Source organism: Arachis duranensis, chromosome 1 (genome assembly GCF_000817695.3).
Source record: "Arachis duranensis cultivar V14167 chromosome 1, aradu.V14167.gnm2.J7QH, whole genome shotgun sequence".
Taxonomy (NCBI): domain Eukaryota; kingdom Viridiplantae; phylum Streptophyta; class Magnoliopsida; order Fabales; family Fabaceae; genus Arachis; species Arachis duranensis.
This window is the reverse complement of record NC_029772.3, coordinates 35,952,929-35,965,945: the sequence shown is the minus strand read 5'-3', so window position 1 is coordinate 35,965,945 and position 13,017 is coordinate 35,952,929. Positions and strand designations below refer to the sequence as shown.

The 13,017-nt window shown below is 35.4% G+C and overlaps 1 protein-coding gene across 1 annotated transcript; it reads right to left on the bottom strand.

Annotated features, from left to right (window-relative positions):
* Positions 1-5,210: 5,210 nt before the first annotated feature.
* LOC107485650 (peroxisomal acyl-coenzyme A oxidase 1) lies at positions 5,211-12,431 on the bottom strand. Its single transcript, XM_016106189.3, has 14 exons — positions 12,199-12,431; positions 11,513-11,621; positions 11,322-11,383; positions 11,030-11,239; positions 10,697-10,784; positions 10,458-10,620; positions 9,950-10,148; positions 9,455-9,652; positions 8,628-8,759; positions 8,154-8,274; positions 7,889-7,999; positions 6,197-6,266; positions 5,723-5,906; positions 5,211-5,636 (listed from the first exon to the last, which is right to left on the bottom strand). Exons 1-14 carry the CDS (start codon positions 12,334-12,336, stop codon positions 5,427-5,429), a joined length of 1,995 nt encoding a protein of 664 aa, XP_015961675.1. The 5' UTR covers positions 12,337-12,431; the 3' UTR covers positions 5,211-5,426.
* Between the last annotated feature and the right edge of the window lie 586 nt (positions 12,432-13,017).

Below are 13,017 nucleotides of genomic sequence, written 5' to 3'. Positions count from 1 at the left end.
AACCAACACCAGCATGAGAGACCTCTCAGTTGTACAAACACAAGTGATGCAATCAAGTAATACACAAGTAAGATTCAAGTAAAACAAATAGCATATAATCATGTAATATGTACAATTAGGCAAACCAGACAATTAAACAAACCCAAACAAATCAAAACATATGCAAATGATGTATGCCTGTCTTATGGCCAATGATATCATCTATCGGTTATACAGCCGAATCCGATACATCCAGTAGCTAATCCGGACATTGTTCTCTCTGCAGTTTACTCGCTATATTGCATAGTCTTGCAGGGTGAGTGCCCTGTACATCTCGCAGAGTTAATACTCTGTATATCTCGCAGGGAGAGTGCCCTGTACACCTCGCAGACAGAGGAAACCTCGCAGGGTTGAGTGCCCTGTACACCTCGCAGAGTTGAGTGCTCCGTACACCTCGTAGGTAGGATAGCTTGTATTTCTTGCAGGGTTAGTATTCTGTCATATCATCATATAACCATTCACAGAAAAGTATATTTTTCTGCAGAAAATTATATTTTTTCACTCGGAAAAAATCCTCTGAATCCAAATATCATATTTAAATTTTTAAATTTCAATGGCTACATTTTCCACCCCCATCAGCCTATATTAGATTAATGATTTATTTAATTTTTGTTTAATCGGAGTTTTACATCCTACCCACCTAAATAGAAATTTTGCCCTCAAAATTTTAGTTGCCTCAAATTCGTCTTCAAGCCTCGACGCATCTTTGTTGTTCTTAGGATTTGTCAAGAATCCGCGACTGAGTCGATAGTTATCTTTCTCATATCATGAAATTGAACTAACTCCGTTTCCGGCACCAAACCTACTCAAGAATCCTCGTTCCTCATCTTCGCGTAGTTGCTGCAGTACATCAGAGAGTCACTCACGCCTCACATCAAGCATCTTCACAGATTGTTTCTCTAATGCTTGATCTCTCCAACCACGGATTCTGATGTGAGGATTGTCGCGTTGAATGCGGTTATTAATTTCATTCAATGCTTGTTTGGCTCTGTCTATTGGGACCGGTTCCAGGATTTGTTCTAAGATTTCATTTGATGATTGATGGAGGCTTTTCTAGGATGAGTGGTGGCAATGGAGAGAGGAAGGAGAGGCAGTAGTAATCAAGGAACGTGCTAGTGGTAGTGAGGGACGAGAATGATCGAAATTTGGAAAAAAAATAAAGGAGGATAATTTGAGAATTTTATTAAAAAAGTTAACAAAAAATTAAAGTTTGTGTACTGTTGTTATATAGAATCGATCTTTTTTCGTTACAATATTAATTTTTTTGTTTGATGAATACTTTTGTCAATATTTACAAAATTTATGAATACAAATGAAAGTTTATTTTTAAATAAATTTAGAAATTGTCAGTACTTTCATGTAAAAAAGATATGAGAATTTGATTGTGCATTCCTAGCTATAAAATTCTTATCACACTAAATGATACATGGGTTGAAGGAGTTTCTTAAAATATTTGTTATTTAGCCCTTTTAAATATTTTGAAGCATCAATATTCATTAAATTCCAGTTTACCTTAAAAACAAAAAAAAATATCGAACAAATACTTAATTTGGGTTTGACAAAAGACATCAAAAGAAATAAGAGTAATTATCCAAGTCATTTCTCGAGGATTTTAAAAGTGGACATTTTAGTCTCCAAAAAAAATTAATATACAAAAATATTTCCGAAATTTTTCTCTGGTAGATAAATCAATGGGACCTTTTCTCCGGCGTGACTTACCAATGAAAAATGTTAAGCTGGCTCGTTAACTCGCACATGTGACAGTGTCCACATTACAAGAAGGACAAAACAATCCTGGGAAAAAGTGAGAGATGTTGTCGTTTAAGTGTCTTCTCCATCTTCTCCAAAGTGTTTTCTCCATATTCTTCCTTAACGATTTTGAAGCCCTAGTTATTCAGCAGCTTGATTTTAGTGATTCTAATTGGAATGCAAGTTGAGTTGCAATAACGCCAAGCAAAGGAAGCTCGGCTTCTTCGAATCACATGGAGGGAGACATGGGGTGGCTATAGTTGCAGTGGTCTCAGAGACAGTGACATTAACAGCCTAGGCAAAGTTGCAATCACCAAAGGACAACACCGAAATGTCTATGCGGTTTGTATGCAGTAATCTCTATTTCAAGGACTCATGAAAATTTGGGTAGATTATTTTTATCCCTACTATATAAAATAAACAATTGTAGGGTTTCTAGTAATTTACATTCTGGAAGATTTGTGTTGAATAATATTTTTGGTTGAGCAGGAAAAGCTTCCCATTGCAAGTTCTTTACATGGATTGATCATATTTTGACATCAAATTAAATGATGATGCTGTGGATAATGTTGCCATAGGTTGTGGTGAGATTGTTGCTAATATTTCAACCATGTGTCCTGCTGATGATGCTAGTTTGGAACATAAAGTTATGGAGTAACAAAATAGAATTGACTTGTTAGAGATTCAAAAAAATATAGTCCCAAAAGTTGAGGGCAAGAGTAGGTGTTGGACTGTGGTGTTTGTTATCATGTTCTTTTCATTATTAGTGTTGAGTTTGTCAGTTGCAATAGCTATTTTGTAAGTTATATTTTAGAATCACTCTAAGAGTTGATTGAAACTGAGTCTTGTATCTAAATTTGTTCTCTTTTCTTTTGTGAATTGAATGATTGTGAGATGCAGTAAATTTAAGCAATATATCCCCTAATAAACTTTGTTTCAAAACTGTTTTCTGGATGACCATTGTAAATTCAAAAGTACTTAATGATGTTGCTATGGTAGGTTGCAAATTAAACTAAAAGGAGCAAATGAATTAGAAAAAAAAATTGCATCATTAATTATTATAACAGCAAATATAGAAGAAAAAAAACTTTGCACCATTATTTATAACAGCCAATATATTGCTCTAATGTCAAGTTGCAACTTCAAAACATAGCATGCAAGCCACGCATTATACTTAGTAAAAAAAGCAAAGTTGTCACAGTAGCAACTTAACAATATTGTAGCCAACTTAAACTAAAATCAGAATTAAGGCATACATCAACCGAAACACAGATCCAAAAAATGAGTTTTATCCATAACAATCTCTCATCAAACCCTCCATAAAGAGTACTTCAAGTTTAGATCCTTGAACTTGAAACATCATAACCAAAATACAAACCAAACTGCTACATCGAAAACCAAGGCATATTCATTTCTTCCACAGATGCTTGAAACCAGGATTTGGAATAAATTGGAACATTCTTGATGCAGTGCTGTTACTTGTTGCTGCAAGTGTTTCTGCTGAGTCGCTTTCAGTTGTTCTAGATGGTGGAATAGGGGGCGGAGTGCTAGATTGGATTTGTGCAGGACGATGTGGTCTAATGATTGGCTGCTTAGGTCTTGCACTACGTGAAACAATTGCTCCAAAATTTGCTGCACCTTGTGACGAAGAAGGTGCAATTAGTGTTCTACAATAGATAAACAAAGTTACGTTAATTTGCCTACTAGCACAGTCAGACAAAGTGCAAGAAACATACATGCAAAATCGAATATACACTATAATGCTCTGTACAGGTTTCATGCCTTTCCTCAAGTTACTTCACAATAAATTGTTATGAAACTCATTTTTGGTTTTGAGACCTTATGGTATTTGTCTTAGTTTGAGTGTCCATCTAGGTAATCAGATGATGTACGAACTTTATTTAAGGGGATTTAAGAAATAAAAAACAAGAATGTAACAAAAGGGTGACCTAATGCATGAGGTTGAGGACATAAATTGTGTATCTTGGATTTTGAACCTCCGAGCCTTAGGTAGCAAGGCAACAACAACCTAACCATTGTATCATGCCCAGCTATTAGGAACTAAAAATGTAACTAAGGGAGCTAATTCTCTATCCGTGGCTAAACCACTCATTTATGTATGCCACATTCTGATGCATGTTTTCATCATTTTTCGGGTTACTTCGTTTTATGTTTTCAACTGGTACTGGTCTTCTTATTTTGTCTCTACATGGGAGGGATCATGTATTACTTGGAATATGAACCAGAAACCATGGCTCCTTTTCTTAGGGAAACCAAAAACTAGAAACAAATCTACACTATCATAAATAAATTCAGAGAATATTTAGAGAATAAGAATATAAACCATTCTCACCTTGTTCAATGCGAGTCTTGAATGGTCCTCACATCCAATTCAGTCACTCTTGCGCCCGATTCAGTACTCACGGTTTCAGAACGCGGCGTCACTAACGGTAATGGAATGCTGAAATTGATCAACGTTGGTGAAGATGATAATGATAGAGATGAAGTGGGAGATGAGTAGGGCTGACAATCTATACCCTACTTGCGGCGGGTATCAAATCCGGACCAATCCGTTCGAGTAGGGTTGTCTACCCGATCCATTACGGGTAGAGTAGGGTGCGAGTAGGGTGCGGGTTTACCTATGGGTAGAATAGGGTACGGGTTCAGGGTATACTCTACTCTATCCGCACTCCTTATATTATATAATATATATGTAAAAATTATATATGTAATAAAGAAAATGTGAGTGTTGAATCCATAATCTTTTTTTTATTATTTTTTTATTTTTCTGTAGATAGGGTTAGATAGAGTTTAGAACCTTAAGGTGCGGGTAGGGTTAAGGTTGAGAAATTCTCAACCCGTAAGTAGGATAGAATAGAATTTTAAAAAAATTTTCAACCAATTACCCGTCCTAGAGATGAGTTCCAACGAGGTAGGACTTCTTTGTAAAAAACTGAAAAAAGTGTGGGATTTGGGATCTTTTCAAGATGAGTGACTCAAGTACACAAGAGAAGGGAGACTTATCGTCCACGACCAAAAACAGCGTCGTTTTGCTAATCTGGACGGGGACTGATTTATCCATTTATGTCACTCTGACACGTCGTAAGCATCAAATTGTGCCATTTCATCATTTTCCGTTTACAATCAGAGAAATCTTACCAGGAACTGATGAGATATTTTTTTTGTATTGATTTTCTCCGAAAACTAAAGTAATCTTCAGAACTGAATTAGGTAATTACTCAAGGAATAAATAATGTTTGAAAAAATAGATGTGATAAATAAATAAATAAATAAATAAATAGATAATTGTTTTCTAGTGCAAACGAATTGTAAGTCCTTATCACGTATAGTAGTCACCATAGAAATGGAAACAAATCTGCTAGGAATTTCTAACATACCTATGACAACATTTTTATTAGTGCTCCCAAATAATAATATTAATTAAATCAGAAACCTTTTCTTTTCCTTTTTTTTTTTCTCCGGTTCTTGGAATGGGATGGGCGAATAAAGAATTCCGACCCAAAGTCACAACAACCTCCCTTCACTACCTTTTAAAGTATCGATAACTTATTTTTTGCCACTTCACCTAAAAGAAAAAACCTTATTTTTTGCCATTAAACTATCCAGTCATAAACTTGTTACAGTCTAGCATTACGAAGTTGTTGCTTCAGCATGGGTCGAACATATTCCTGAAAACCATCTGGCACAACTGAATCATTCAATGGATCCTTCCATGCCTCCTCGTACAGCTTTGGATACACATTTCCGTCGTAGCGGCCAAGAACCGAACCAAGGTAGTGATCGGTGTAGTTAAACGCATCAACTAGCGCAACAGCATTCGGACGCAGCTAAATCAAGCATATATAATAATGTCAGTTTCATATAATAAACTATTCCTAGACACCGGAAGGCTGCAATAGTTGAGGACACAAACCTGGGAATACAAGGACCTTAGCTGTTCACCGGCAAGTGATGCCTGTTCGGCATTGATGCAGCCAGTTGAAAGAAAATCACCCAAATACTTACGAAGAAGATTCAGGGCATAAACGATACAAAGATTTTCTAACTGCTGTTTCACTCCCTTTCCGGGTATATCTTGCTGCAACTTCTCAATAAATCTGAAAAACACAACCTTCATCAACTTACAAATAGAATATTTCAAGCAAATACTAGCTTCAAGTATAGAAATCGTGAACTACCAATTTCCTTTGCACTATAGATGTGTTTGCGAGTTGGAGTTTTGAAAGAGAAGGGTCAAAGGAGTAATTTCCAATTTACACTTCATAACCTTCTCTTCTCTCCCTTATAATCCAAAGTCAAAACTTGCAAACACCACCTAAAGGGTTCTTCAGCTACAGATAAACTACAAATATTATGTAGGACCAGTATGAAACAGGAAGAATCTCACTTGGAAACAACAATCAACTGGCAATGAGCAACTGCTGCCTCAACCAGCTCAGCCGAAAGTTCTAGGAAACCTGCCATAATAAAAACCATTAAGTGTACATAGAGCAATCTGATGTTGCATTCAAACAATTACTCACTCATAAACATATGTAGTAGGATGCATGGTTTTATAAATTTTTTGGGCGCATTAATATTGCATATGCATCATTTCCCACATTCATCATCTTGATTCACTTGTTTTGTGTTTTGCCTCTTTGTTGATTGAAATGATTAAACTGTGCATTTATTGCTTTGATAATTGAGTTAATTTTGTATTACCTCACACGCAGGCCCGTAATATGCTTTCTTCAAGTGTTTTGACAGACATAGAGTGCAGAAGCAAAAGGAAGTGCAAGGAACAAAGCAGCATAGCAGAGTGCAAGGGTAAGCTATCTGGACAAGATCTCTCAGGTGGTGCTTAACCCACTTGGCTTGAGGGAGCTCGCCCAGAATCAAGGGGATCAGTCTTTTAATTTTGCAGGGTTGGAGCCTCCAACAAAGAGAGGAGGGCAATTAGGTTTAGCCATTTTTAACTTAGGAAGAGTTGCTTCTTTGTCACTATTGGTATTTTCAGCACTTTGCTTTGAGTTTCCAATATTCTTTAATTTTCTCCATTTTCGCACTTACAACACTTGAATTTCTTGTTGAACTAGTGTTCTACATAGTTATTACACCACCCTTTCTGCTTAAATTTCTAGATTTCATAGTTTTCTCGTTATGAATGTGATTTCATAAAGTTTTGTAAATTGTTGGAAATGGAGGGATAAACACATGTTGGCTCAAGGATTACAAGGGATTTACAGAGATGCCCTAAAATCCATTTCATTTTAAAGCATGATTATATTTCTCTACTATCTTCCTTCAACTCTATTTATACGTCTATATTCATTAATATGAGAATGTGGGTAGATTAGGGTTGTTATGCATCATTATTCATGATTTTGGATATTTAAGTATAATGAATTAATTTGTTAGGTGTATGTTAATTGATTAATTGTCATATACTTGGTAAATTGTAAAGGGTAGGAATTCTTTATTAAAAATTATCAATACAATTATCTTTCATGTTGGATTGGTTATCAATTCCTAGGGATTGAGATTTTGATTCATGGTTGCTAATCGCGAATTCTAGACATGACTAATGATCAAGAGGTTATAATAACAGAGGAAGTTGATTTATGCATGCTGTGTTTAATGAAATGCCGAGTTGATAACCCTTGAGAACCCTTGTGCTAGTGTTTTCAATTCTTGAATTACCTTCGTTTTTGACTCTATTTGCTTTTCAACCTTACTTAAAATCGTTTTTATTTTATTGCAAAAATCTAAAACCCCCACTTCTAGACTCAACCAACCACAATACACCCCCCTTCTTTGAGAGACGACTTGAATCACACTGTGACTTCATTAATTATGGTGTAATTTGGTTTACAATTTACAATTTTGTAGCTAGTGTGACCTAGCTCTTACTAATATGCACTAAAATAATTTATAATATTGTAATTATGAAACTTATTAAATTTACTATTTAATTCTATGCCACAGGTTAAATCATTATAACAAACCACTCCCAGGCCCATGCAACCAATTTCAACCACCAAAAATTCAAAGAAATAAAAGGATTTATAGATCTATTTACAAACAGGGGTTTACTTACCCTCCTCAGGATTGGAAAACTTGGCAAGATTTTTAGCACAATCAACCGACTTCCTAGCAGCCCTAGCTTCAAATGCTTCCAGGACAAAATTAGGCTTCAACCAATCCTCGGCTGCAAGTAATCCAAAAAACTCTGTAATTTTGCTTCTGAAGGACACAGCTAGAGTAACTAATAACATCTCAAACTGCATCCACTTTAGGATATCAACATGGAGTTCTAAATTTCGCAACAAAATCTAATTTAATATTTTGTTATACATTTATACCTTTCTGAACATTAGATTGATATTGCATCAGTAGTTCCACTCGTCCCATATAAGCTGTTGTACCAACAGGCCTTTTTCCAGAGCCCAATTTAGCTATAGTCTTCATGAGATGCCTCGCCACCTACATCGGATTTTCTAAAAGTTGTTAAAATGATTCAACGGTCATTCTCAGTTAATAATATTCAATTAACCTCCCAAATCAGAGAGCACCATGATGTAAAAACTTAAGGCACAGAAGTGTAGAAGGCACACAGGCACGCAATAGAGACTTATTCAAGCTCAACCATGAAAACACCCAGACATGGGAGAATATATTAGAATAACAATGATAATTACTTTTCTTTTGTTAATATCAATACACTACAGACTATATATTATATATACATATATACACACACAGCAATTTATGAAAGCATGTCAAATACTAGAGATAAAAATCAGGCAATGGTATAAGCTAAATGACATTCAACAAACCTGTAACATCAACACAACATTGTCTCCTTCATAAGTGCAGGTAGGAACATAGACAGCAAATAACTCGGGGAGACCACTGCTACAAAGGTAACCATGGCCACCACATAATTTACGGCATTCTTCAATCCCATCCTGCAAGTTGATATGAATTTAACTACGTTATAATTTCAAAGAATTCATGTATGCTCCAAAGTGAATGGAGTGTATCAGAGCACTATAAAAGAATAACAATAGCACAACAATAACATCTTTAGACAGAATGCAGTAAAATAAGATAATTATTGTTTACTATTAAGTGAACAAAATATCTTAAGCTCGCATGCTATGCACCTGAATTGAAAGAGAGTTAGATGTAGAACTAATATGCATGATGAATCACAATTCATATAAAAGTTTTCTTCCTAACTCTTAATCACACACGTTAATGCCTTCATTCCATCAATAAATTTCAGACAACAGAAAGAAATAAGCAGTAAAAGATCAGAAATCTGATAAAGCATGAAACGTAAGATATGATGGCAGAAAATATGATTCAACATGTAAAGAGTAAGAAACGAGGCATCAACAGGACTATCAAAGTATAATATTATCACGAAAAACCCAGGAATAAATCTTGTGAATGTTACTGGTGAGAATTTAAATAAAGGACTTCACATCACAAATGGCTGCAAAAATAGTGCCCCACAATGATCAACATTCAAAAGTATAAACACATTCTACATTCTAATTATTATGGTTTTTATATAAAGCTGTTAAATAATAAATCAAAGTCAGTAACTAAGACCAATTGTCCCTGTAATAAGCATTAGTGATTAAGAGTCACATACAGCAGTCACTGAAGTAGTCAAGGATTTCAAGCCTGCAGTGCACGCATGAGCCTCAGGCAATGTTGAAAAATCACCAGCTTGTAATCTTTTCATGACATCCATGTAAAGCCATTTCAACCATTCACCAACAAATCGGAAAGCATAAGCAGAAGCTAACAAAGGGAATAGCCTAGCTTGTTGTGTTTTGTAATCAAGCACCTAGACAGAAACATATAGCAGAAAGTGAGAAACGTTATACTATTGATAAGAAAACATAACTGAAAAAGTCACCGACAGGAAAAACATAGACTTCTCATTTTTCTCTTGAACACATGAAGATAATGTTGAATGCCCGGTTATTATTATGTGTTTTCTGGCATTAATGCACACTTCAATGTCACACAATTCATGTCCATGATGAGTAGGTAATCCAACATCACAAACTATATAGAAGAGCATATATTGGTCGAAAGTGTGACTACTTTTTTTTTCCAAGAAAGGCCTTTTGAAGCCTACCTGTGTTTCAAGGCCTCCTTTCTTTCCACCAAACTGTCTGCGAACACAACTATATCTTGTAGCAATGCAAACTGCTCTAGACAATGCAATTGATGCATCCGACACAATGGTTTGTCTCACATATACCATAGTACCATAAACTAATTGTCGCGGAACACTGGATTGTACATATTTTCCTTCTCTTGTAACCTGTGAAACCCTGTCCAATTTATATTGAGATGAAAGTCAGGCTGCTATAAGCATATATTGTCATGGATCCTCCTCTAGAATTTGCCATTTAACTCAATTCTAAGCAAAAATAACTTTGCCACTCCACCTTCCAGAAGAGGATGAGAGGTTCCCCCACAGATAAAGAGTATAGTTCATGGTAATTATTATTATTTTGTGGATGAAGAATGGAGGACTTGACAATCATTGCAGATCATGTATTAATTAAAAAATCCTCCCAAGTATGATCATTAGACTCAACCCTATTGAGGCAAGGTAAAACAGCAAAAGAGAAACCAACCTCATCAACATTTGATTCCTTGGAATTCGTACATGATCAAACTGTAGAACCCCATTGTCCATGGTGTTATATGCTCCATTTCCAAATTTCATTCCAATATCCCCAATAGTTATGCCTGGAAGTGGTAGGTGATCATCCAAGCTCCGGAGCTGGACAATGAAGCCTTCAAATTGGACATATTGTTAATTAATTTGAGACAATATAAATAAGAATTTTGGATGATTAAGGTTGACAAATACCATGCACTCCATAATCTCGACCATCTGTAAGTAGACGAGCATAGACAGCACCATGCGTTGCAATTTTACCCAATCCACCAGGCCACCACTGTTTACAATGGCATCAAAAGAGTGATAATAATATCCAAATAACACTGTGGAAACAGCAAGTTTTCCAAAAAGGCAAAAACATTTTAAAATTGAAGCCAGTTTCAAAAAGTGCAAAGCCGCTATCCCCTGATTTTGCTTATGACTTGACAAAATAAGAACTTAAGATTAGTGGATCTTAAATCATTAAAATGCATTATAAATGAACAGAAAATGCTCTTATGATCTATCATTGATTTTACTCACTTTGCTGGAAGTCAATGTGGGGCTATGAATTACAAACTCATCTGTTTTTGGATCAAACGTTGCAGTTGTTTCTAGCCCTTGAACATTAGATCCATGGCCAAGTTCAGTTTGAGCATAGCAACCAATTATTTGCATTTTTTGAGCCAAAGGCAACCACTGTTTCTGCTGTTCCTCAGTGCCTTGTCCTTTGATAGCAGGAATAAACATTCCCTGCAGAAGAACTAACTGCTTAGATCTATCCTAATAAAAAATAAAAAATGCAACCAAGACAAGAAATTGAATTGTATTGTACCCAATGAAGATCCGTGAAAGCAGGCTCGTCCACAAAGGATCTAAGCATGGAAGCTTCTTCTTCTGTAAGAATACAACTAACAGAATTATAAAGTTTGATAAATATCGAAATGGTGAAAAAGGCCTCCTATTCTATAAAATGAAAATTATACCAAACACAATTGCAAAACAAATAAAGAAGAGAAGATTCACCAGTAAGACGAAGCTCAATAATCCTTTTCCATGCATAAGCTGCTTTCCTCATAGTGTTCTTAAATAACTCCTTCCTACCAAGCATGGGTCTATTATCCTTTCTGAATGCCTATAAACGAAAACAAAAAATTCAAGGTTCTAAGTTACTACTGGATACAATGTAATCACTTATGAGCTAACTCCAATAAAATTTAAAATAATAATAACAATAATAAAAATGTAGAAACGGATGCCAAGCATCTTTTATGTACAGTGACATTAGAAATATTAACTAAACACTGAATTCTCATAACAAATAGCTTAGCTACAAAACATGCTTTCACGTTCCGGTTCAGAATAAAATCTCGTAGCCAGACAAACCGGCCAATTACAAATTCCACGCTCTATTTTCCCACATTTCATAAATGATTTGTTCTCAAAATGAAAATTCAAAATCGAAATTGCGTGCACTGATTAAAAAAAATAAAATCAAATTCATCAACAGTAGAAAAAAGTCTTAATGTTGAAAACTCCGGGGGATACCGAGGGATCAGCAGAAAATCTGATAATATAGCAAATGCACCGTTGCAAGATAATAGAGGAACAAGGAGCAAATCATATCAAAAAATAACCATAAAAATTCAGAACAGAACAAAGGAAATCAGAAAGGAAAAGGAAGAGAGAGAGAGAGAGAGAGAGAGACGAACGGGATCGCTGGCAACGAGACGAGACATCCTGTCGGAGACCTCGAAGGCGTGGGGAGAGCCAGCCCAGACGATCTTCATCTCATCGACGTCGAACTGCGACTTGCTCCTCTCCGGTGCCAGGTGATCTATTCCTTCCATTTTTTCTTTATTGTCTCTCAACTGTTCAAAATGAAACTGAAGAAGAAGAGAGTTGTATTATGGAGAGAGAGAGAGACCTTCACGAACGACCTTCTGCTACGCTTTTAAGGTGATCCAACAACCAAACCAAGTGCAATGACGTCAAGGGTTAGTGGCTCCCTTCATTATTTTTGCTTTTAATTTGTTGAATTGAATTAATATTGCTTTTTAACTTTTTTTTTTACACGTGTCGCTGTCAACCCAAAAAATAATGGTTGACTTGTCATTTTGGAGTAATTGATAAAGCTGTGCTTTTAAAATTTTAAATTTGAGTATATATCCATTTTGATTCTAAAAAAATTTAAATTGGACAGTTTAATTTCTAACTAAAATTAATTATTCGATTGGTTTCTAACAATTAATTTTGTTAGTCATTTAAGTCCTTTACTCCGTTAATTCTAACGGAGGACAAAACAGTCTCTGACAACTCTAACAGGTGACAAAATGATCACTGATCTCTTCTGTTCAGAAATGATATTGTTCTCTCCCAATTTCCATCATATCTCGCGTAACACGAACAGTCTAACACTGTAACTTCAAACTACACAATGCACACTTTATAAATTTAACGTTCACAAGGAAAAAAATTATCAACTTGTTCTCAACCAATTCATACTCAGGAAACTAATGTCTATGTTTCTC

What these genes read in the sequence shown, in the direction of transcription:
- LOC107485650 (XM_016106189.3), bottom strand. Translation starts at nt 12,336, where the DNA reads ATGGAAGGAATAGATCACCTGGCACCGGAGAGGAGCAAGTCGCAGTTC. An exon ending in TCGAGATTATGGAGTGCATG is followed by an intron (nt 10,621 to 10,696) that starts GTATTTGTCAAC and finishes TCCAATTTGAAG; the next exon opens with GCTTCATTGTCCAGCTCCGG. An exon ending in TAAGGTCCTTGTATTCCCAG is followed by an intron (nt 5,637 to 5,722) that starts GTTTGTGTCCTC and finishes TGCTTGATTTAG; the next exon opens with CTGCGTCCGAATGCTGTTGC.